Raw genomic sequence first — 24,046 nt, 5'->3', positions numbered from 1 at the left:
TGTAAGGCTGAAAAAGACCTATCCTCTGGAAATCTCAGAAAAAAAACTTTAATTTTCCTGTTTTCTCAACAAGTGTAACTACCACCACAGCTCAAGAAATCCTGAGATGAGTGGAAAAAGTAACAAGTTTTGAAGAAAAATAGTAATGAAATTTTTTTTTAAGCTGTTCACCATGTTCCACTTATATCAGGTTATCTCACGTCATGATGAAAGGTAAGGAGGTACACATCTATAAGTCTATCCAGTTCAGCCTCTTATAGCAGTCACATCCTTTCTTAACAATCAGCCCAATCCTACAAATAAGAAAATTGGGATTCGACTTACTGCTTTCGTGGATCAGTGACTTTTTTTTGTTAGGAAAGATTTTAAGGGTTTGTCCAGCTTTAAAACAATTTTCACCAGCCCCCTCCTTGCCAAACCTGTGGAGGAAAGGACACTTATCTTCTCCCTGTTGCTGGGTTCCGGCTCCTTCGGTCACCTATGCTCCAGTTCCCTGCATGTCAGCTTCTGGAATACAGTTGCAAGAAAAAGTATGTGAACCCTTTGGAATGATATGGATTTCACAAATTGGTCATAAAATGTGATCTGATCTTCATCTAAGTCACAACAATAGACAACTACAGTCTGCTTAAACTAATAACACACAAAGAATTAAATGTTACCATGTTTTTATTGAACACACCATGTAAATATTAACAGTGCAGGTGGAAAAAGTATGTGAACCCCTAGACTAATGACATCTCCAAGAGCTAATTGGAGTGAGGTGTTAGCCAACTGGAGTCCAATCAATGAGATGAGATTGGAGGTGTTGGTTACAGCTGCCCTGCCCTATAAAAACACACACCAGTTCTGGATTTGCTTTTCACAAGAAGCATTGCCTGATGTGAATGATGCTTCGCACAAAAGAGCTCTCAGAAGACCTACGATTAAGAATTGTTGACTTGCATAAAGCTGGAAAGGGTTATAAAAGTATCTCCAAAAGCCTTGCTGTTCATCAGTCCACAGTAAGACAAATTGTCTATAAATAGAGAAAGTTCAGCACTGCTGCTACTCTCCCTAGGAGTGGCCATCCTGTAAGGATGACTGCAAGAGCACAGCGCAGACTGCTCAACGAGGTGAAGAAGAATCCTAGAGTGTCAGCTAAAGACTTACAAAAATCTCTGGCATATGCTAACATCCCTGTTAGCGAATCTACGATACGTAAAACACTAAACAAGAATGGATTTCATGGGAGGATACCACAGAGGAAGCCACTGCTGTCCAAAAAAAATATTGCTGTACGTTTACAGTTTGCACAAGAGCACCTGGATGTTCCACAGCAGAACTGGCAAAATATTCTGTGGACAGATGAAACCAAAGTTGAGCTGTTTGGAAGAAACACACAACACTATGTGTGGAGAAAAAGAGGCACAGCACACCAACATCAAAACCTCATCCCAACTGTGAAGTATGGTGGTGGGGGCATCATGGTTTGTGGCTGCTTTGCTGTGTCAGGGATTGCTATCATCGAAGGAAAAATGAATTCCCAAGTTTATCAAGACATTTTGCAGGAGAACCTAAGGCCATCTGTCCACTAGCTGAAGCTCAACAGAAGATGGGCGTTGCAACAGGACAACGACCCAAAGCATAGAAGTAAATCAACAACAGAATGGCTTAAACAGAAGAAAATACGCCTTTTGGAGTGGCCCAGTCAGAGTCCTGACCTCAACTCGATTGAGATGCTGTGGCATGACTTCAAGAAAGCAATTCACACCAGACATCCCAAGAATATTGCTGAACTGAAACAGTTCTGTAAAGAGGAATGGTCAAGAATTACTCCTGACCGTTGTGCACGTCTGATCTGCAACTACAGGAAACGTTTAGTTGAAGTTATTGCTGCCAAAGGAGGTTCAGCCAGTTATTAAATCCAAGGGTTCACATACTTTTTACACCTGCACTGTGAATGTTTACATGGTGTGTTCTATAAAAACATGGTAACATTTAATTCTTTGTGTGTTATTAGTTTAAGAAGACTGTAATTGTCTATTTTTGTGACTTCAATGAAGATCAGATCACATTTTATGACCAATTTGTGCAGAAATCCATATCATTCCAAAGGGTTCACATACTATTTCTTGCAACTGTATGTGTCGCTGCAACCAATTACTGGGTCATGGGTCGTGTGGGAGACATGTCACCACTGCGGCCAGTCATGAGGCCCAACTGAAGGAGAACTGAAGGAGGCAAAGCCCAGCAGTGGTAAGCAGGTATTCTTTCTTCCACATGTACAGTGGGGAGGGAGGGGCTGGAAAAAATTGTTTTACAGCTTGACAGCCCCTTTAAGATTTTGCGAATTGTGTCATGAAATACCAGAATTCTGACACAAATTGTGCCAATAGTGTGTCACACATTTATTATGTGTTTTGGACACTTTTAAAATCTACCTCAACAGTTTTGTGAAGTATGTAGGAAAAGGGGCATGGCTTGCAGGAGTTTTCAATTGTGCCAAATTAAACATCCACATTTATCATGCATTGTCGGCTATTTTGATACGTTTGAAGAAATTTTTTGGAATATACAAGTCTTTTTCGTGATCATGAGATATATTTAAAGGGGTATTCCAGGGAGATATAAAAAAAAGTGCTGGAAAGAAAAAAGCATTACTTACCTGCTCTTCTGCTGTTCCATCGCTGCTCTGGTCTTTACTACTGTCCACGTCCTGCACAAACAGGAAATTTCATGGAATGTACAGCTACTGTAATTGCTGGATGAGATGTGTCACCACTGCAGCAAGTAATTGACTGATTGGACATTTCAAGTGGAGAACAGCGTGGACCACAGCAGTCTTGGAACTGCAGAGGGAGGTGGTTTATGTGCGTAAGTAATGATTTTTTTTTTTTTTTTTTTTCAGTTTCTGATATAAAAAAAATATCTCCTGGAAAACCCTCTAAAGCTCCACTACTTAGCTTGCTTCATGAGTTACCTATGCTGAATTACTGGGTACTGATGGATCGTATTCTGGAGCTGTCATTTTGTAACAATGATATATTGTTGTATTTAATAACCATGCTTTTCACAGTAGGTGATTATAGGCTGCAGACAGCTGGAGGTGGCTCAGATGACTATTCATTGCCACGGATCAAAGTCCAAAAAGGCATGCCCATCTTCTATAAATACTGAAGACAGCTATACAAATGCTAAGCTGCAACAGAAAGCATTCTTCAGATGATGTGCTCCTTGCCAAAATTTCTGCAAGAGCATACAACGTTGTAGAACTGGATGGCAGCTTTGTAAAGGAACAGAATCTTATACCAAAATGTAGCTGATGATCTTGGTAAGGGTGCTGCCATACACAGCTTTTGTGGATTCAAAAGGAATGAGCAATATAAAAGGAAAAACTTCTACTTCTCTTTCCTGCTTGAACTCCTTCTGGCTTTGGCTCAAAAAACTTCACCAAAAAGCTGTGTATGAAACCCACCGTAAGTTGGTTTTTGCTTTGATGGCTGTGGATATGCCACCAGTGGGGTCATACTCCTGTGATACCCACCAATAAGCAGAAGGAGGACAGCATCTCTGCAGTTCCTATTTTAGCAAAACGTGTTTTCTATGTATACTTGTACATACAGAGCATTTTTGTGCAATAATACCCTTTTATACCCTTACAACAGAGAAGCCTCCTGATAGTTGCATATTTCAGGCAATTTTACTTTATCATAAATACAAACATACAAGAATCTATATCCATGTGTAATTATTAACCTGGAAGGGTTTTGTGATGTGTTTAGAAACACATTTATGAAATCTTTGAGGAAAGGTTGCATAGAGCAACCAACCTCAGCAACTGACCTAATACCCATGAAGATGCCAGTCACATGATAAAACATGTCAGAGGAGCGTATCTGTGGGTGGTCCTGTGTTTCTACTAAGCAGTAGGGTGGTACATGCAAAGTGTTTGATAGGAGATACTTGAAGGAATATTGCACAGAACAGGTAACACTAAAGGTAAGTTTAATATTGCACAGAACCCAGTAGGGATTTTATCATCTTAGAACAGGTAACACTAAAGGTAAGTTTAATATTGCACACAATTATATTGAGTCCTGCTGAAATACAGTTACATGGTATATTGTTTTATCCCAGCGGCAAATTGGAATAATTAATGGTAATAAAATACCTCCCACCTAGTAGGGTCAGTTTTTTCTTTTGGCCATACATGATTCTTGCAGCAGGACCCTCTGCTGCTTGTGACCGCCCCAGGTTCTATGAGCCTTCAGAGAAACCTACTACATCATCTTTCGAAAAGTTTGTAGCTGCCAGGTTTATAAAACGAAGAATACTATTTAACAGGTAGAGATTGAGGGGGGAATTTATCGTGAGGAAAGTCAGTCTGCATTGCCATAATTTGCTCTAAATTTAATCAAACATTGTGAGCTGCTTTATAAATTTAGCACATCGTTATACATAACACTTTTGGCAGGAGATGTTTATCCCGTTTGGAGTGAGATTGCACCTTATTTGTGACTTCTTCAGGAGCAGCAGTTAATAAATCCAGCACTATGTCTAATTAACATAGCTAACCATGCCCCCTTTTCCACCCAGTTTTCAAAAGTGGTGAGAGCAGCGCAAAATCACAAAAGACACATATTTTCCCCTATGATTCTGGGGCAAAGAAAATGATAAACTTTTACATGTTTTATAATATTTACATTTTTTCCCCCCAGATTTTTGTCATATAATATATACCTAGTTATACATGTTATGTTATTTTTTTTTTACAGTACCAGGGGCGAAAACAGACAGTATATGGACTCATTGCTGTGAAACCAATCATTATATAGCACCTCATAATGTCTCTCTAACAATCTATAAATACTTGAGAATACAATTTCTTTGTTCAGTCCATTACAGGCAATCTACACTGAACAAAAATATAAACGCAACACTTTCGGTTTTGCTCCCATTTTGCATGAGCTGAAATCAAAGATCTGAAACATTTTCTACATACACAAAAGACCCATTACTCTCAAATATTGTTCACATATCTGTCTAAATCTGTGTTAGTGAGCACTTCTCCTTTGCCGAGAAAATCCATCCCACCTCACAGGGGTGGCATATCTAGGGGGGGGGGGGGTCATAAAACCAGTCAGTATCTGGTGTGACCACCATTTGCCTCACGCAGTGCAACACATCTCCGTCGAATAGAGTTGACCAGGTTGTTGATTGTTGCCTGTGGAATGTTGGTCCACTCCTCTTCAATAGCTGTGCGAAGTTGCAGAATATTGGCAGGAACTGGAACACGCTGTTGTCTACGCCGATCTAGAGCATCCCAAACGTGCTTGATGGGTGACGTGTCCGGTGAGTATGCTGGCCATGCAAGAACTGGGATGTATCATGCTGCAACATGAGGTGATGGTCGTGGATGAATGGTACAAACGTGGGCCTCAGGATCTTGTCATAGTATCTCTGTGCATTCAAAATGCCACCAATAAAATGCACCTGTGTTCGTTATCCATAACATATGCCTGCCCATACCATAACCCCACCATGGGCCACTCGATCCACACCGTTGACGTCAGCAAACCGCTCACCCACATGACGCCACACACGCTGTCTGCCATCCGCATTGAACAGTGATAACTGGGACTCATCCGTGAGCAGAACGCCTCTCCAACATGCCAGACACCATCGAATGTGAGCTTTTGCCCACTTAAAGAGGACCTTTCACCGATTCTTACCCTATGAACTAAGTATACATACATGTGGAGCGGCGCCCGGGGATCTCTCTGCACTTACTATTATCCCCGGGCGCCGCTCCGTTCTCCTGCTATGCCCTCCGGTATCTCCGTTCCCTAAGTTATGGTAGGCGGAGTCTGCCCTAGCACTGGCCAATCGCATTGCAGAGCTCACAGCCTGGGAGAAAATAACCTCCCAGGCTGTGAGCTCTGCGCTGCGATTGGCCAGCGCTAGGGCAGACTCCGCCTACCATAACTTAGGGACTGGTATCTCCGCCTACTATAACTTAGTGAGCGGAGATACCGGAGGGCATAGCGGGAGAACGGAGCGGCGCCCGGGGATAATAGTAAGTGCAGTGAGATCCCCGGGCGCCGCTCTACATGTCAGTATAGTTAGTTCATAGGGTAAGAATCGGTGAAAGGTCCTCTTTAAGTCGGTTACGACAATGAACTGCAGTCAGGGCCAGACCCCGATGAGGACGACGAGCATGCAGATGAGCTTACCTGAGACGGTTTCTGACAGTTTGTGCAGAAATTCTTTGGTTATGCAAACCAATTGTTGCTGCAGCTGTCCGGGTGGCTGGTCTCAGACGATCATGGAGGTGAACATGCTGGATGTGAAGGTCCTGGTCTGGTGTGGTTACACGTGGTCTGCGGTTGTGAGGCCGGTTGGATGTAATGCCAAATTCTCTGAAACGCCTTTGGGGACGGTTTATGGTAGAGAAATGAACATTCATTGCATAGGCAACAGCCCTGGTAGACATTCCTGCAGTCAGCATGCCAATTGCACGCTCCCTCAAACGTTGCGACATCTGTGGCATTGTGCTGTGTGATCAAACTGCACATTTCAGAGTGGTCTTTTATTGTGGGCAGATAAGGCACACCTATGCAATATTCATGCTGTCTAATAAGCACCTTGACATGCCACATCTGTGAGGTGGGATGGATTATCTCGGCAAAGGAGAAGTGCTCACCAACACAGATTTAGACAGATTTGTGAGCAATATTTGAGAGTAATGTGTCTTTTGTGTATGTAGAAAATGTTTCAAATCTTTGAGTTCAGCTCATGCAAAATGGGAGCAAAACCGAAAGTGTTGCGTTTATATTTTTGTTCAGTGTAGTAGGAGTCAGAAAGAAGTTTCTGTAGTCACAGTGAGCTCCATACCTTCTAAGTCCCTGTGCTGCTGCATAGGTTGCACATACGCTATGTCAGTCCCTGGACGGTACAATGCTGTAGAACCAGAGCCATTTGCAGTACAATACTAAAGTATGAAGATTAACTTACTGAAGGCCAAACAAAAGCACCATACAGATCTGTTGATTCCACTATTTTTATCTCATGTCCAACAAAATTGAAACCTTCCCAGGCGACGCTTTTAAGAGAAGCTGGTACATATCGACGTTCCATAATTTGTGGTACTATAATCTCATCATTCTCATGACCTTCTACAATAAAAAAAGAACATGATTTAACATGATAACATTGTACAGTCGTTATAATAGCCTTTCATTTATTGTTTTGAACTTCCAAATAAGTATTGCTCTTAAACTAGTGAAAATCTTTCATGTTGCAAGAAAAAGGAAGTGAACCCTTTGGACTACATGGATATCTGCATTAAAGGGGTTGGCTAATCTCAGACCTCCCAAGTTTCCCTCTTTTGGAGGGACAGTCTCTCTTTTTGACCCAAGTCGCTCTGTCCCTCTTTGCGCCTTAAATGTCCTTTAGATTTGCATTATTACATTCACAATATTGACCCAGAAAGTACTTGTCTGGTTCCTCTCTGTATATTAGAGCCCGTCTTGAATATTATTTCATTATTTAATGCAGTAAGGATTTTATAAATTTCTATATTAAGATAACTTTTGCGCCATTTCGTAAGAGAAAACTACTGAAGTGCATAGATCTGCAGGAACAATGGATCATTATTTTTTATAATGAACCATAAGTGTCTCCCAAGCATAGGTGATCCTGTACTGTACCTCATCCCTGAAGTAGAAGGCCCCAGCTGCCCTGATGAAGGCAATGTCAATGCAGCAGCTTTGGATCATCTACATTAAAGGCTCTGATACCATAATGGCTCCAAAGGCCCAGGAGGAAAAAAACATTTTGAGCCAATAAGTTGCCAGTAGGGTTTATTTATTTTCATTAAAACCTACTAGACTTATGGGGGTTGGGCCCTGAGAATAATTTCCTTTGGTGGGCTCAAGGAACCCCAGTCCGACCCTGCACTTACACCACCAGAGCAGTAGCCAATACTTCTAGGTAACAGTGGTCTGTCTCGACTGAGGGACAATAATAAAAGCGTCAATTGTAAGTTTAGCCTATAGGTGGCACTCATATATAGTTTTTTTCAGGTTTTTCAGGTAATAGGAGGAACTATCCTAAAATCTAGCACACCGTGAACACTTGTATCTAAATGTGGTATACCCTTTCTTTGATCAGTATTACAAAATTGCCTAAACTAATCTTTGATGTTACTGAACTATGCTCTGTCCCAAGTATATTCATTCTTGACCTTCAGTAAAAATCTGGCATCTCATGTCGAGCAATCATCTGAATTCACCATCTTTTATTCTCAGCATACAGTCATTGTTCTTTACTGATATCCAGATATCATACCATACACATCCTTATATTTACTTAAAGGGGTTATCCCATGATTAAGGTAAAAAAAAAAAATCACACATCATATACACTGCGTGCAGAATTATTAGGCAAATGAGTATTTTGACCACATCATCCTCTTTATGCATGTTGTCTTACTCCAAGCTGTATAGGCTCGAAAGCCTACTACCAATTAAGCATATTAGGTGATGTGCATCTCTGTAATAAGAAGGGGTGTGGTCTAATGACATCAACACCCTATATTAGGTGTGCATAATTATTAGGCAACTTCCTTTCCTTTGGCAAAATGGGTCAAAAGAAGGACTTGACAGGCTCTGAAAAGTCAAAAATAGTGAGATATCTTGCAGAGGGATGCAGCACTCTTAAAATTGCAAAGCTTCTGAAGCGTGATCATCCAACAATCAAGCGTTTCATTCAAAATAGTCAACAGGGTCGCAAGCAGCGTGTGGAAAAACCAAGGCGCAAAATAACTGCCCATGAACTGAGAAAAGTCAAGCGTGCAGCTGCCAAGATGCCACTTGCCACCAGTTTGGCCATATTTCAGAGCTGCAACATCACTGGAGTGCCCAAAAGCACAAGGTGTGCAATACTCAGAGACATGGCCAAGGTAAGAAAGGCTGAAAGACGACCACCACTGAACAAGACACACAAGCTGAAACGTCAAGACTGGGCCAAGAAATATCTCAAGACTGATTTTTCTAAGGTTTTATGGACTGATGAAATGAGAGTGAGTCTTGATGGGCCAGATGGATGGGCCCGTGGCTGGATTGGTAAAGGGCAGAGAGCTCCAGTCCGACTCAGACGCCAGCAAGGTGGAGGTGGAGTACTGGTTTGGGCTGGTATCATCAAAGATGAGCTTGTGGGGCCTTTTCGGGTTGAGGATGGAGTCAAGCTCAACTCCCAGTCCTACTGCCAGTTTCTGGAAGACACCTTCTTTAAGCAGTGGTACAGGAAGAAGTCTGCATCCTTGAAGAAAAACATGATTTTCATGCAGGACAATGCTCCATCACACGCGTCCAAGTACTCCACAGCGTGGCTGGCAAGAAAGGGTATAACAGAAGAAAATCTAATGACATGGCCTCCTTGTTCACCTGATCTGAACCCCATTGAGAACCTGTGGAACATCATCAAATGTGAGATTTACAAGGAGGGAAAACAGTACACCTTTCTGAACAGTGTCTGGGAAGCTGTGGTTGCTGCTGCACGCAATGTTGATGGTGAACAGATCAAAACACTGACAGAATCCATGGATGGCAGGCTTTTGAGTGTCCTTGCAAAGAAAGGTGGCTATATTGGTCACTGATTTGTTTTTGTTTTGTTTTTGAATGTCAGAAATGTATATTTGTGAATGTTGAGATGTTATATTGGTTTCACTGGTAAAAATAAATAATTGAAATGGGTATATATTTGTTTTTTGTTAAGTTGCCTAATAATTATGCACAGTAATAGTCACCTGCACACACAGATATCCCCCTAAAATAGCTAAAACTAAAAACAAACTAAAAACTACTTCCAAAAATATTCAGCTTTGATATTAATGAGTTTTTTGGGTTCATTGAGAACATGGTTGTTGTTCAATAATAAAATTAATCCTCAAAAATACAACTTGCCTAATAATTCTGCACTCCCTGTAGTACATGATAATATCTTTCTGACAAACTTAAAACCAGCCCTGTACCTCACATGGATCCAGCGCTTCTGCCATTCATTGCTCCAATTACAACTACTAGATTTATTTCACACCGTCAGCTCAGGTGGCGTGTCCTTTCTCAGGGGTGTGTCCTTTCTCAGGGGTGTGTCCTTTCTCAGGGGTGTGTCCATCCTGCTGTAGCTGGTGGCAGTTGAAGGATGGAACTGAGCATGTGCCTCCGTCTCAGTGAGCAGGACAGAGAAATTAGAAAAAGAGCAAACAGCAGGTGGCGCTATATAGATAGATATCAGTGAATAGCTCAGTGGCTATACTAAATATTTAAATACATGCAGTTACAAAACTATTCAGGTCCAGGTGCTGGTTTGAAATATGTAGAATATTGTTTTGTGGGACAACCCCTTTAGCATTATTAGAACATTGATTTTAACAATTATTAAAGGGAATGAGTCATCTACATTTTTGTGCCAGTTTGGACCATATAGTGACACATATCCTTTTTTTCTCATCTGTTTTTATTTTCTAATTGTAGATTTTGTGTCTATTTCCAGAACATGATTATGAAGGCAGCATTTAGACATATGCTTTACAGCAGCCACCATGGGCCATTGACACAATAAACGAGAACGAATCTCATTGACTTCTATGGGAGAATTTTCTAGGCATGCTCTGACCTGTGCAGAGGTCAGGAGTGAATAGATAAGCTGTGATATCACCTACTGTGGATGGTGGATCCTGTGCTATCTATATATGGGTAATGTGTGTCATTATAATTCTGCCTGTGATCGTAAAGAGATGACTGCTGAAATGTTATATGAACATACCAAGAAGTGGCGCCTATTATTAGGCTTACTGGCCAGTGTGCAAAGCCGCAAATTGTAGGATTTTTTTTTTAAATACAAAAATTTCAATTAAAAACATTACCAAAAATTCTTTGAAGTATGTTTCACATAAGGTCATTTTCTGATGGCACATTCCCTTCAATAACAACCATTTATTGCGAATTTAGGTTAAAGAGGACCTTTCTTGGTTTTTAATTAATTCAGAAATACCTTTACTTGCGGGGTACCCTCCGCTGATGCTGCCACCTTGCCTGATATTTTAAAATACCGCTGCTACGCCCCGCTGTGCCCTCCTGAAGTTCTCGCGCTCAGTATGTAAATACTGAGCATCGGTACAGGGAGGAGGAGACGCCAGGGTTTCTCAATCGGCATCTCCTTCTCCCTGGCTGTGACGCTCTTCCCTGTGATTGGACTATGGCACAGCCAGGAAGAAGGAGACGCCCATTGAGAAACCCTGGCGTCTCCTCCTCCCTGTACCGATGCTCAGTATTAGTATACTGAGCGGAAAAAGTGCAGGGGGGCAAAGTGGACCATAGGAGCGATATTTAAAAAAAATCAGGCAAGGTGGCAGCATCAGTACCCCCCAAGTAAAAGGTATTTATCGCAATTAATACAAAACCATGAAAGGTCCTTTTTAATAAACCAACATTAATAAGCTGGACCTGACTACATTACAATTACCATGTTCATCTGCCATGTTTTTTGCTGAGCTGACTTTTCCTGGTCTTCACAGTACACTGTATAAAAATTAAAAAATGAACATTAATGAATGGAATAGTGTAACTAATTTCATATTCAAAGTGACTGTAAAATATAAACAAAGTTTATTAGTAAAGAATATTCACCACTGGACTGAATCCAAGGAGCCCTATTTGTGGTTGTGAAGTAAATGGTAGCCTATATTTTTTGGCAGTTTTATCATTCCCCCTGCGTTAGCGGAGAAAAGTTGCAGATTGCGGACCAAAAGTTATACACCAAAATGTGGAATATATCTATTTGTAAATATTCGTAGAAAATATGGACTGAAATGTGACAAAAAATAGGCCCTAACATAGGCATGTCCACTATTTTCTATAGACTGTGTCTTCCTTTATATGGTGAGAGGAGACTAAGCACTCTGTTATTTCCATAAGGGTCCTTTCACACATCCGTATGTGTTTTGCGGATCCACAAAACACGGACACCGACCATGTGTGTTCCGTATTTTGCGGACCGCACATTGCAGGCACTATAATAGAAAATGCCTAATCTTGTCCGCAATTGCGGACAAGAATAGGACATGTTCTATTTTTTTCGGGAACGGAATTGCGGACCCGGAAGTGCGGATCCGCATTTCCGGATCCAGACAGCACATATTGTGGCCCCATAGAAATGAATGGGTCCGCAATCCCGTTCCGAACAGAATTGAGGACGTGTGAATGGAGCCTAACTCCCATTGTAGTGAATGGAACCTACACAAGCAGTGTAGTAGAACAAACTATGCTGCTTCTGGGTTCCCCGAGCCGGCGCTGCCTCTATGTGGCAGCAGCATCTGTCTGGTTGGCTGGGGAACCAGATCAGCTGTGTTCCGAAGCCCTGGGCCAATGAGGAGGCGCGTCAGGATGCACAGCTGGCAGCTCCGCCCAGAGTGCAGGGACGCTGGCGTGAACTGTTCCCGGCACACTATATAAGGCTGGCGTCCGCAGGTGCCAGTAAATTTCTTGTCCTCTGTCTCCCCCCCTCTTCCTTTGTGGTATTATTGAAGACTCCTCTGGCTTGGATTTCTTGATCGACCTTCGGATCATACACTTATAGCTGAAGTGTACGCCAGCCTGTAGTTGGCGTACACTTCAGTATCCGACGGATGGCAGGGCAGGGATGCTACTATTTAATTAAGAGACATAAATTAGGCTCATCCCAATCCAGTGCAGGGAGATCAAGGCTGGTGTATGGGTACAACAGTTTTGATAAATGCCCCCCAATGTCTTTGATATGGTAGTAAATTGTCCGCATTGCCAGGCTTTGCTTCTTTGTGAAGATGTCAGTTATGTTTGTCTTAGTTCCAAGGCTTTATTCTGTTGCTATGATGCCACAATACTGTTCGTCTTTATTCCAATGGTATGTTCTACTGTAAAGTCACAATAGTGTTAAGGCCCCTTTAAACTGCTCTATTGAGCAGACATCTGTCGGGAAGGAGGTGTTCCTTCCTGACAACCGCCTGCTTATCAGTGGAGGTGGCTGCCGCATTTACATGCAAAAATCTCCTCCACAGTATGGGGAGGAGAAATCGTTAAGGCCATCGCTCGTCTCCATACAGAATCATTGTTTGCCAGCAGCAGAGTGCTGTGTAGACAGCGCAATCTGCTGCTGCCATATGATGATTTAGGTGACCACACGAATGGTCCTATTACCTGATGACCAAGCATTTCGCTCGTTCATAGGGTAATAAGCTGCACCTTTACACCAGTAAATTATTGTTAATGCGAGTTCATATGAACGCTTATTAGCAATAATCTGATGTTCGGGCAGTGAAAAGGCCCATTTAGTTGTTATTCCTACATGTTAGGTTTTATTGTGATCATGGCACAATATAGCCCATCTTTTATTATCAGATATTTGAGGATTTCCATAAGCCATGTCTTCATTTATAGGCTATGATGTAATGTGATGATATCACAATAGAGTTTGTCTTTATTTCTAAGTTCTGTTTTATTGTGATGACATAAATGCTTTATTATTAGGTCACTAGGCTGTGTTTTATTTGATGTCACAGTACAGATCGTCTTTATTCCTTCTGTTGTGATGATGTCATAAGTGTTTGTTTTGTATTTCAAGGCTGTTTTTGTATTGCGATCGTGTCACAGTAGTGTTTGTCTTCGTTCCTAAGCTATTATATGATCAACATAGCCAGTGCTCCCATTATAAAATATTTTTTTTGTGATAATATCACAAAGGCCTGTGCCTTTATAACATTTGTTGTAGACTGATGACTTCACAATAGTGTTTGTGTTATATGCTTCATTGTGATTATTCTGCCACAGATGTACATGAGAGAAGTCTCTGATGAGAGTGAGTTGCAATCTCTTGTAGAAGCAATAGAAGATAGTGAACTTTCTTTAATCAGTTCCATGTAGAATTGGGCGCAATGGATGCTTTTAGGTAATTTATTGAATGTAGCTTGAGAAATGCTCATATAGGTCAACGGAAAATTCCCTCTCCAGTTCTGTAAAGCATGTTTGATAAACAGGAAAAGGCTGAAGAACAGCATATGATCTCACAGAGGAGGAGTTACAATATGAATGGCATAATGAATTTCAACCATAGATAACTTATAAAACCAAATAAACGATGGCCACATCGCAGCACAGTGACCTAGTCACTGTACTGCTCGTCTTTGTTTCTATGCTCTTGTCTACATTGAGGGTGTCAAAATAGCCATTGTCTTTACTGCAACCTATTTTGTATTGCCATCCTGTCACAATGGCCTGTGTTATTAGAAGTTAACAAGTTTTGTTTGAGTTTGATTTAGCAACAACAGCCTATGGAGGATAGTTATAAAACTGACTAAAAGAGAAATTGTATTTTTTTAGACCATAGCATCAATCACAGTACAGCTTTCATTTTTGTAGAAATCTGTAAGAAATTAAAGTTGTCCTGTGATTGGTTGCAATGGGCAACCAAATCATTTTGTATAGTTATAAATATCTCCCCAAGTCTTCATTATTTGGCTATGATCTCTTGTAAAGACAATAGAATGGGATTTGCTTTTATTCCTAGACTCTGTTATAATGTCACAAAAGTTTTTGCCTTTATTGCTAGGTTGTGTTCTCCAACTTCAAATAAATCCTCTGGAATTTTACCTGGATTTCTGCATTTATTTCTAATAAAATGTGGACTGATTGTTATGTGAAACACAATATACCTAAACTAATAACACAAAAACAGTTCATGTCTAATATTGAGTACATTGAGCAATAACCTCCACCAAACACTCTCTGTAGCTGCAAATAAGAAGTTCACAAAGTCAAGGAGGAATGTTGGACCAATCTTCCCTGGAAATGTGTTTCATTACATTAGTATTTCTGGGATGCCTTGCATGCACAGCTCTTTTTAGATCACGCCATAACCATCTCAATAAAGTTAAAGTCAGGACTCTGACTTGGTCATTCCAAAGCACAAATCTTTTTTAACCAGTCTAAGTTGATTTACTTTGCATGCTTTGGGTCATTGTCTTGTTACATGACTCATCATCTCTTCAGCTTGAGGTTATGAACTGCTGCACTTACATTCTCCTTTAAAATTTTCTGGTACACGTTCGCTGTTCCCTCAATGACCGCAAGGCATCCAGGCCTTGAAACAGAACAGCAGACCCAAACCATGATGCCCCCTCTACTATGCTTGACCGTTGGGAAGAGGTTTTGGTGTTGGTGTGCAGTGTTTTTTCTCCGAACATAGGGGGAGATTTATGAAACTGGTGTCCATAGCAACCAATCAGATTCCACCTTTCATTTTCCAAAGGAGTTCTGAAAAATGAAAGTTAGAATCTGATTGGGTGTTATGCTGAGCCAGTTTTCCTTTATACCAGATTGATAAATCTTCCCCACAGTTTTTGTGCTGAAAAGTTTAACTTTTGTCTCGTCTTTCCGTATTTTTTTTTATTTTTACAGCAACGGCTTACTTTTAGACTTTGTCTGTAGTGTTCAAAAGCTGTATGGTTTGTCAAAAGAGACCTGACCATGCCTCTCTCCTAGTTCTGTAAGAAATTCTTCAATTTTTCCGGTATTTGTCCTATGTTTAACATATACACTCACCTAAAGAATTATTAGGAACACCATACTAATACGGTGTTGGACCCCCTTTTGCCTTCAGAACTGCCTTAATTCTACGTGGCATTGATTCAACAAGGTGCTGATAGCATTCTTTAGAAATGTTGGCCCATATTGATAGGATAGCATCTTGGAGTTGATGGAGATTTGAGGGATGCACATCCAGGGCACGAAGCTCCCGTTCCACCACACCCCAAAGATGCTCTATTGGGTTGACATCTGGTGACTGTGGGGCCATTTTAGTACAGTGAACTCATTGTCATGTTCAAGAAACCAATTTGAAATGATTCGAGCTTTGTGACATGGTGCATTATCCTGCTGGAAGTAGCCATCAGAGGATGGATACATGTTCTCATTCTGTTTACGCCAAATTCGGACCATTTGAATGTCTCAACAGAAATCGAGACTCATCAAACCAGGCAACATTTTTCCAGTCTTCAACAGTCCAATTTTGGTGAGCTCGTGCAAATTGTAGCCTCTTTTTCCTATTTGTAGTGGAGATGAGTGGTACCCGGTGGGGTCTTCTGCTGTTGTAGCCCATCCGCCTCAAGGTTGTGCGTGTTGTGGCTTCACAAATGCTTTGCTGCATACCTCGGTTGTAACGAGTGGTTATTTCAGTCAACGTTGCTCTTCTATCAGCTTGAATCAGACGGCCCATTCTCCTCTGACCTCTAGCATCCACAAGGCATTTTTGCCCACAGGACTGCCGCATACTGGATGTTTTTCCCTTTTCACATCATTCTTTGTAAACCCTAGAAATGGTTGTGCGTGAAAATCCCAGTAACTGAGCAGATTGTGAAATACTCAGACCGGTCCGTCTGGCACCAACAACCATGCCACGCTCAAAATTGCTTAAATCACCTTTCTTTCCCATTCTGACATTCAGTTTGGAGTTCAGGAGATTGTCTTGACCAGGACCACACCCCTAAATGCATTGAAGCAACTGCCATGTGATTGGTTGACTAGATAATTGCATTAATGAGAAAAAGAACAGGTGTTCCTAATAATTCTTTAGGTGAGTGTACTTTGGGGGTAGAAAAATGCAATAGCATAGCACACTGCGTTTGTCCATCCTGCAGAGTCTAGCAAAAAAGTATGTGTTTTTCCTAACATTCAAACTCTATGCCGCCAAACAGTGGCACCCGGTTAACGTATGCGTTTTTTTGGATACGTTAAACATAAGACAAAAAACGTGATATGAACCCAGCCTAACACAGAAAGAATCTGAAATTTAGATAACCTTATTATAAATCACTTCATCTAGGAGATTGTGTGTGTGTGTCTGTCAACCACCTTCTTTTGTGGTATTAAAGAGGTTCTCCAGGACTACAAAACCGATGGCTTGTCCTTAGGATACGTAATCAGTATTTGACTGGTGAGGGTCTGACTCTTAGCATGCCTGCCGATTCGTTGTTTACTAGGCCCAGCTCTGTATGGTTAGCAGTGGCTGTTCTCGGTATTACAGTACATCGTAAATCAGGTAACTTCCATTCAAGTGAGTGGGAGTGAGCTGAAATACTGTACCAGGCAAAGCCACTACTAAACTGAGCTGTGGTGTCCCCTCTTCAATCAACTTATTAGGGTGGGTGATAAGAGTCAGACCCCCACTGATCTGGAATTGATATGATACTGTGGGAAGCACTGTGTCCTATAAATTTATCTGTCAGGAAGGGTCCCATCGGATCCTTGTTAATAAGGGTACTTTCACACTTGCGGCAGAGGATTCCGGCAGGCAGTTCCGTCGCCGGAACTGTCTGCTAGATCCGGCAATCCGGACGCAAACTGATAGCATTTGTCAGACGAATCCGGATGCAGATCCGTCCGACAAATGCATTGAAATACCGGATCCGTCTCTCTGGTGTCATCCGGAAAAACGGATCCGGTATAATTTTTTTTTGCATTTTTAAAGGTCTGACCGGAAAGCTGGATCTGTTTTGCCGGAACACTTAATGCCGGATCCGGCACTAATACACTTCAATGTAAATTAATGCCGGATCCAGTAAGTGATCAGTATTTTTGGCTGGAGAGAAAACTGCAGCATGCTGCTGTATTTTCTCCGTCCAAAAAACGTAAGAGGGACTAAACTGATGCATCCTGAACGGAATGCTCTCCATTCAGAATGCATTAGGATAAAACTGATCAGTTCTTTTCCGGTATTGAGCTCCTGTGACGGAACTCAATACCGGAAAACAAAAACGCTAGTGGGAAAGTACCCTAATACAGACTGGTAATAAAGCATTTTTATTTGGATAATGTAAATCTTTACAGTGCCTCTTATTACATGTCTGTATACAGACAACTGATATATGTGCATACCATAGACTCATAAACAAAACACACAGCAATTAACTAAGCAGAATGGACTGTGCAGGAAAAATACAGCACCATAGGAAAGGCCATTTAAATATGGGAAGAATACAAAAAGGTGAGCAGACAGTCAACTATAGACGGAGCGGCACAGCTGTATAGTATTGAAATCTACTGAAGTGCTGCAGCTTAATAATAATAATAATAATAATAATAATAATAATTAATTATTATTATTATTTTCCTGAATTCAGGAATCTACAAACTGGTTTTATAACATGAATAAGAAAACAAAAAAATAAAAAAATTGTGTCAACCATACATTCTCATAAAAATTGGCCTTTTGCTCTGAAATGGATAGTTGTGTCTCAACAGATTTGTCTAGATAGATTTTTGGAGTCATTCTTGGATAAGTGGTGATTACGTCATATTAATATAACTGTATTACTTGTTATTTAATAAATAAATTGCACAGTAGAATGATTCATGTTATAAGTAATCCACTGAAGGACAACCAAATGAACATGAACAGAACTTTATTCTAAGTAAAACAATGACATTACCTTGCACTTGGGGAAGAAGATCATCAGACAACAATAATCTCTGCATTCCTTGGAACCCACTTGGAGGTTGGCATTGGATATTCCCTCCAGAGAAAGGGAAACTGTGTATTCCTAGTGTAAGTTGTGCACAGCTCATGTCATGATGATGCTTCCCATACAAGGAGAAGGCTTAATGAATCCTGACAGCTGCAGCTAGAACACAAACTGGAATGTCCTATCACCACATTCCTTGAGAACGCAGAGCTGGGGACACACGTCACTGATTTATTGAATTCCCTCTGCTAAGTTTATCGACACATCGGAAGATTTTCTCTATTGTAAATAATTTCATAAACAATTCATTTGCATTTGGAAATATCCACAAATTCATACATGTAATTAAAACTGAAAATACAAAACCGGTTAAAGTTAGGTGGTTAGAGTTTTTCAAAACTTTGCTCCATTCCAGTAAATTGGATAAAATAAAAAATAATCCTATGCTTACCAGTTTCTCCCAAACGGTTCTATAGCCCCACACCTTGAGGTTTACTCCATGTGACAATATGCAGAGGTTTTCATTCAGCTCCTGCAACCATACTTTAGTAAAAAATACAATGTTAAAGTAAAGAAAAGCTAAATTATAATGAAAAAGGACATATTTCTTTAAAATATTATTGGGTATATTTGTGCTTTCCATTAAAAGCAAAAGTGCAAGAGGCTCCCATATGTGAAGCAGAGCAATTGGCTCTGAATTTCATACAAACTAAATAATAAAAGGGCAGACTAGATGGGCCAGGTGGTCTTGTTCGGCCGTAATATGTTTCTATGAATGCTGTGTAACCACAATATCCCACAATGGATATTTATCGACAGGATAGGTTGTTGGAGCCCCTCACCTTTCCTAGTGTTTGAATGGAGTGACGGTCAAGGATACGCAGTGCAGTCCATTCACAGTTTATTGGACTAATGGGCATAAAACAAGACAGTATCTCTACAAACGGCCACAAGCTACGCTTGGACGACAGGTGAAATGTAGTGCAGGGTTTCCAAATGTCTCGCAGTTCAGTTAAAATCCCCTTGTCTGATATACTGCAGTTGTGTCCAGTTCACACAACACTTTCATATCTGCATTAAAGGACAAGAACAGAAAACAGTGCAGCCCATCCAAGAGCAAATCAAATATGTGATTTTGGGACGTCAACCGTGATACCATGCTGTGTGCTGAATGCGGCTGAGACACCTCATCTTGTGAGGACCCGAGGATCCTGCAGCCTAGCCAATGGGGAAGCCCACCAATAAAGAGACAAAGGAGAACCTCCACCCCACCTTTAAGGTATATAGCAGAATTCTGTTAGCGACAAGCAATTGTGGTGTGCAGAGCAGGCCACAATGATATGATAGGATCAGAATGGTGAAAATTACTTCCTGAGAAGTGCAATGTTTGCTGCCTCTTTGGCAAGCAATATATCATTACTACAGAGATCACAATAACTAAAGAGGCCAATATCTCGGGGGTACATAGGAAAATCAAACAAAAACTAGCATACTCGGGTTCAGCAGGATTTATGTCAGGTAGACAGTCTGCATTTTCAAAAGGACATCTCCTCTTTAAGGCTTTGTTCTTATCTTGTTTTTTTCCCACATTGGAGGTATACACCCTGAGTGTGCCACTGTATACAGTATATTTTTCTACTGTGTCCCTCTGCATAGTAAAGAAATATAAAACCGCGGCACTCGAGTTAGGTAATTAGTTATTTATTTATCCATCCAGAAAATAAGACTTCAGGCCAACGTTTCGGTCTCATCCCGAGACCTTGTTCACGGCCTGGAAGAAAGAAACGTCTGGTGTGGAGGATGGCTTGTAGCCTACAAGCCATCCTCCACACCAGACGTTTCTTTCTTCCAGGCCGTGAACAAGGTCTCGGGATGAGACCGAAACGTTGGCCTTAAGTCTTATTTTCTGGATGGATAAATAAATAACTAATTACCTAACTCGAGTGCCGCGGTTTTATATTTCTATACACCGATTGTCGCTACCGCTGAGCACCGGATTACTGTTAAGGAGTGCTGTCCAAACAACCTTTACCTCTGCATAGTAACACACAGTAAATTAAACTTTATTTTACAATGAAAAAAGGGTATTGTCACTGAGTATGGACCCATTGTGGCAAGTAAACAGTTTAGCTTTGGTATAAACCCTAGGGGTGCTATTCCGACGCTCCACCTTTAACCTCTATACAGCGATCTGGCCTTCGCTCCAGGGAAGAAATTACCAACTCCTGGGATAGTCCCGATGCAATTTGCAGTTGACTACAGGGGTCAGGGACTCTGGTACAAGAAACAGAAGGTCAGGACACAGAAAATGCACCAAAAATGCACGAAAACCGCAAACAAGTCCAAACAGTCACTAACACTTGAATGCAGGTTTGTGAGATCCAGACAGAACACATGAAGCGTATATGGCTGGAGACACAGGATAAACAGGCAGGCTGGGTGATAGTGAAAAGGCAGGCTGGCTATTTGTCAGGAACACAGACAAGGCAGATGGACAGGATTAACTTAAACACAGACAAAGTCAGGACAGGTACAAGCACAAACAGGAACAAATGCAGGATAAACGCAGGTAAGTTGCAATAGAACAAAACTATCTGAACACCTCTGCTGGTCATTGGAATCAAGGAGGGCCATCACGATGAACATAGTACCACTACATGACATCACAGGCAAGGACAATCTTGCAGAGGACAGGTCTCCACTCATGGTTATATCTCCTACCAAACCCTAAGCTCTGTGGCCTCCTGGCTTTTTGGGGACAGCTGCAGGCGAAGTGACCCTCTCTACCACAGTACAGTATCTGTGGTTACGCTCTACTTCCATGAGCCTTACCCTATCCACCTGCATAGATTCAAGTACATTAGCTGGTGAGGAAGAAGATGGCCTTTAGCAGTTCCTGAGAAATCAGTACTAGTTGAAGGGGTCTTCTCTTTCTGGTCACTTCCTTGACATGCTCGGGTCAATTCAGATCACCAAAACGATCAGCTCATCGAAGGTCCCGACCTTACAACTTGTCTTTAATTTGATCAGAAAGCCTCTCCCAGAAGGCAGAAATCAAGGCTTAATTATTTCAGTTCAGTTCCAAGGCCAGGGTTCAGAAATGGATTGCATACTGACTGACAGTAAGTGAACCTTGACGTAGAAGTAATATTGAGGAGGCCAGCAAGGAAACATGTCCAGGTTACTGAAAAATTCTCCAGAAAGAGTCCAAAAAATGTTGCAAGTTACTTGTAATTGGACCACACATGAATAAAATTGTTGGTACCATTCTGTTAAAGAAAGAAAAACCCACAATGATCACTGAAATAACTTGAAAACTGACCAAAGTAATAATAAATATTTACTGAAAATCAGACATTAGTTTTGAATTGTGGTTCAACAGAATAATTTAAAAAAACAAACTAATGAAACTGGCATGGCAAAAATGATGGCACCATTAACTTAATATTTTGTTGCACAACCTTTTGAGGCAATCACTTCAATCACGTGATTTCTGTAACTCTCAATGAGACTTCTGCACCTGTCCACAGGTATTTTGGCCCTCTCCTCATGAGCAAACTGCTCCAGCTATCTCAGGTTTGAAGGGTGCCTTCTCCAGACTGCATGTTTCAGCATCTTCCACAGATGTTCAATAGGATTTAGATCAGGGCTCGTTGAGGGCCACTTCAGAATTTCCAATGCTTTGTTCTGCTATTGTTGGATGTTTTTAGCTGTGTGTTTTGGGTCATGCGACTGCGACCAAGATATAGATGGTGGATGACACAAGATGGATAGGCAGGCATGGTGAAGATACAAGTGACGCAGGCAGGCTGGCTACTTGGCAGGAACACAGAGGAGGCAGACAGACAGAACTAAAACTGGATATGCTGGAATACACAGGCAAGGCAGTTACAAGCGGGAGCACAGACAGGAACAAACGCAGGATAAACCACAATAGCTGAAGACTATCAGAACACCTTTGCTGTTCACCAGAGAACCTAAAGCTCAGGCACCCTCCAGCTGGAGAGGGCGCCTTAAATACCCAGAAACCCTCAGCCATTTGCTGGGGAAGGATTTGGAAGCGTGTCCACTGGTCCTTTAAGAGGCGTGCAAGCCCTAGGCATAAGCAAGGAAGCAGCAGCATGGAGAGTAGCATGGGTATAATGCCCGCAAGGGAGATCAGGGCAGTGGCAGACAGACTGCTGACCTTACAGGTAAGCTGATGAATATAGGCTCAACATACGCCAAAAGGTATCATATGGTAGGTGCATAGGCACTTATTGACATATAGTTGTGTTCAAAATAATAGCAGTCAGACATCACTAAGGCCTCTTTCACACTTGCGTTGTTGGGATCCGGCGTGCACTTCCGTTGCCGGAGGTGCCCGCAGGATCTGGAAAAACGCAAGTGTACTGAAAGCATTTGAGGACGGAGCCGTCTTCAAAATGCGTTCAGTGTTACTATGGCACCCAGGACACTATTAAAGTCCTGGTTGCCATAGTAGGAGCGGGGAGCGGTATACTTACAGTCCATGCGGCTCCCGGGGCGCTCCAGAATGACGTCAGAGCGCCCCATGCGCATGGATGACGTGATCCATGTGATCATGTGATCCATGCGCTTGGGGCGCCCTAACGTCACTCTGGAGCGCCCGGGGAGCCGCACGGACGGTAAGTATGCTGCTCCCCCGCTCCCCATTACACTTTACCATGGCTGCCAGGACTTTAGCGTCCCGGAAGCCATGGTAACCATTCAGAAAAAGCTAAACGTCAAGTCCGGCAATGCGCCGAAACGACGTTTAGCTTAAGGCCGGATCCGGATCAATGCCTTTCAATGGGCATTAATTCCGGATCCGGCCTTGCGGCAAGTGTTCCGGATTTTTGGCCGGAGCAAAAAGCGCAGCATGCTGTGGTATTTTTTCCGGCAAAAAAACGTTCCGTTCCGGAACTGAAGACATCCTGATGCATCCTGAACGGATTTCTCTCCATTTAGAATGCATTGGGATAAAACTGATCAGGATTCTTCCGGCATAGAGCCCCGACGACGGAACTCTATGCCGGAAGAAAAGAACGCAGGTGTGAAAGAGTTCTAACTTGATCAATCACTGTTTTTGGTAGAAATTATATTTCTACATGGCAAATAATTTACTAGCAGGTGTAGTAGAGTAATAGAAACCCAACAGACATGACATGCATGCTGCTGATTCTTTGCAATTCAATCACTTATTGAAAGGGGCATGTTCAAAATAAAAGCAGTGTGGAGTTCAATGAGTGAGGTCATTCATTCTTTGAAAAACAGGTGGCAATTATTACCCTTATTTAAGGAAGGAAGGAAGCAAATGTTGTACATGCTGGTTACAGTGCATTTCTCAATGAAATTCTGAGGAAAATGGGTTGTTCCAGACATTGTTCAGAAGAACAGCGTATCTTGATTAAAAAGTTGATTGGAGAGGGGAAAACATATGAAGAAGTGCTGAAAATGATAGGCTGCTCAGCAAAAATGATTGAAAATGCTTTAAAATGGCAACCAAAACCT

The 24,046-nt window shown here is 41.6% G+C and overlaps 1 protein-coding gene across 2 annotated transcripts in view; it reads right to left on the bottom strand.

Annotated features, from left to right (window-relative positions):
- LOC120993493 (protein-lysine methyltransferase METTL21E-like) overlaps positions 1–18,675 on the bottom strand; it is a 106,560-nt gene extending 87,885 nt beyond the window's left edge. For both annotated transcript variants that reach the window (XM_040421986.1, XM_040421987.1), the window contains exons 1-3: positions 18,503–18,675; positions 11,509–11,564; positions 6,997–7,157 (exon numbers count right to left, since the gene is read on the bottom strand). In XM_040421986.1, the coding sequence (XP_040277920.1) occupies positions 6,997–7,157; positions 11,509–11,524 (177 nt within the window). In that variant the 5' untranslated portion in view covers positions 11,525–11,564; positions 18,503–18,675. The remainder of the gene's footprint in view (positions 1–6,996; positions 7,158–11,508; positions 11,565–18,502) is intronic.
- Positions 18,676–24,046: the final 5,371 nt, after the last annotated feature.

Source organism: Bufo bufo, chromosome 3, assembly GCF_905171765.1.
Source record: "Bufo bufo chromosome 3, aBufBuf1.1, whole genome shotgun sequence".
NCBI classification, from domain to species: Eukaryota; Metazoa; Chordata; class Amphibia; order Anura; family Bufonidae; genus Bufo; species Bufo bufo.
Note: the sequence above shows the minus strand (reverse complement) of the source record. Positions and strands in the feature narration are given on the sequence as shown.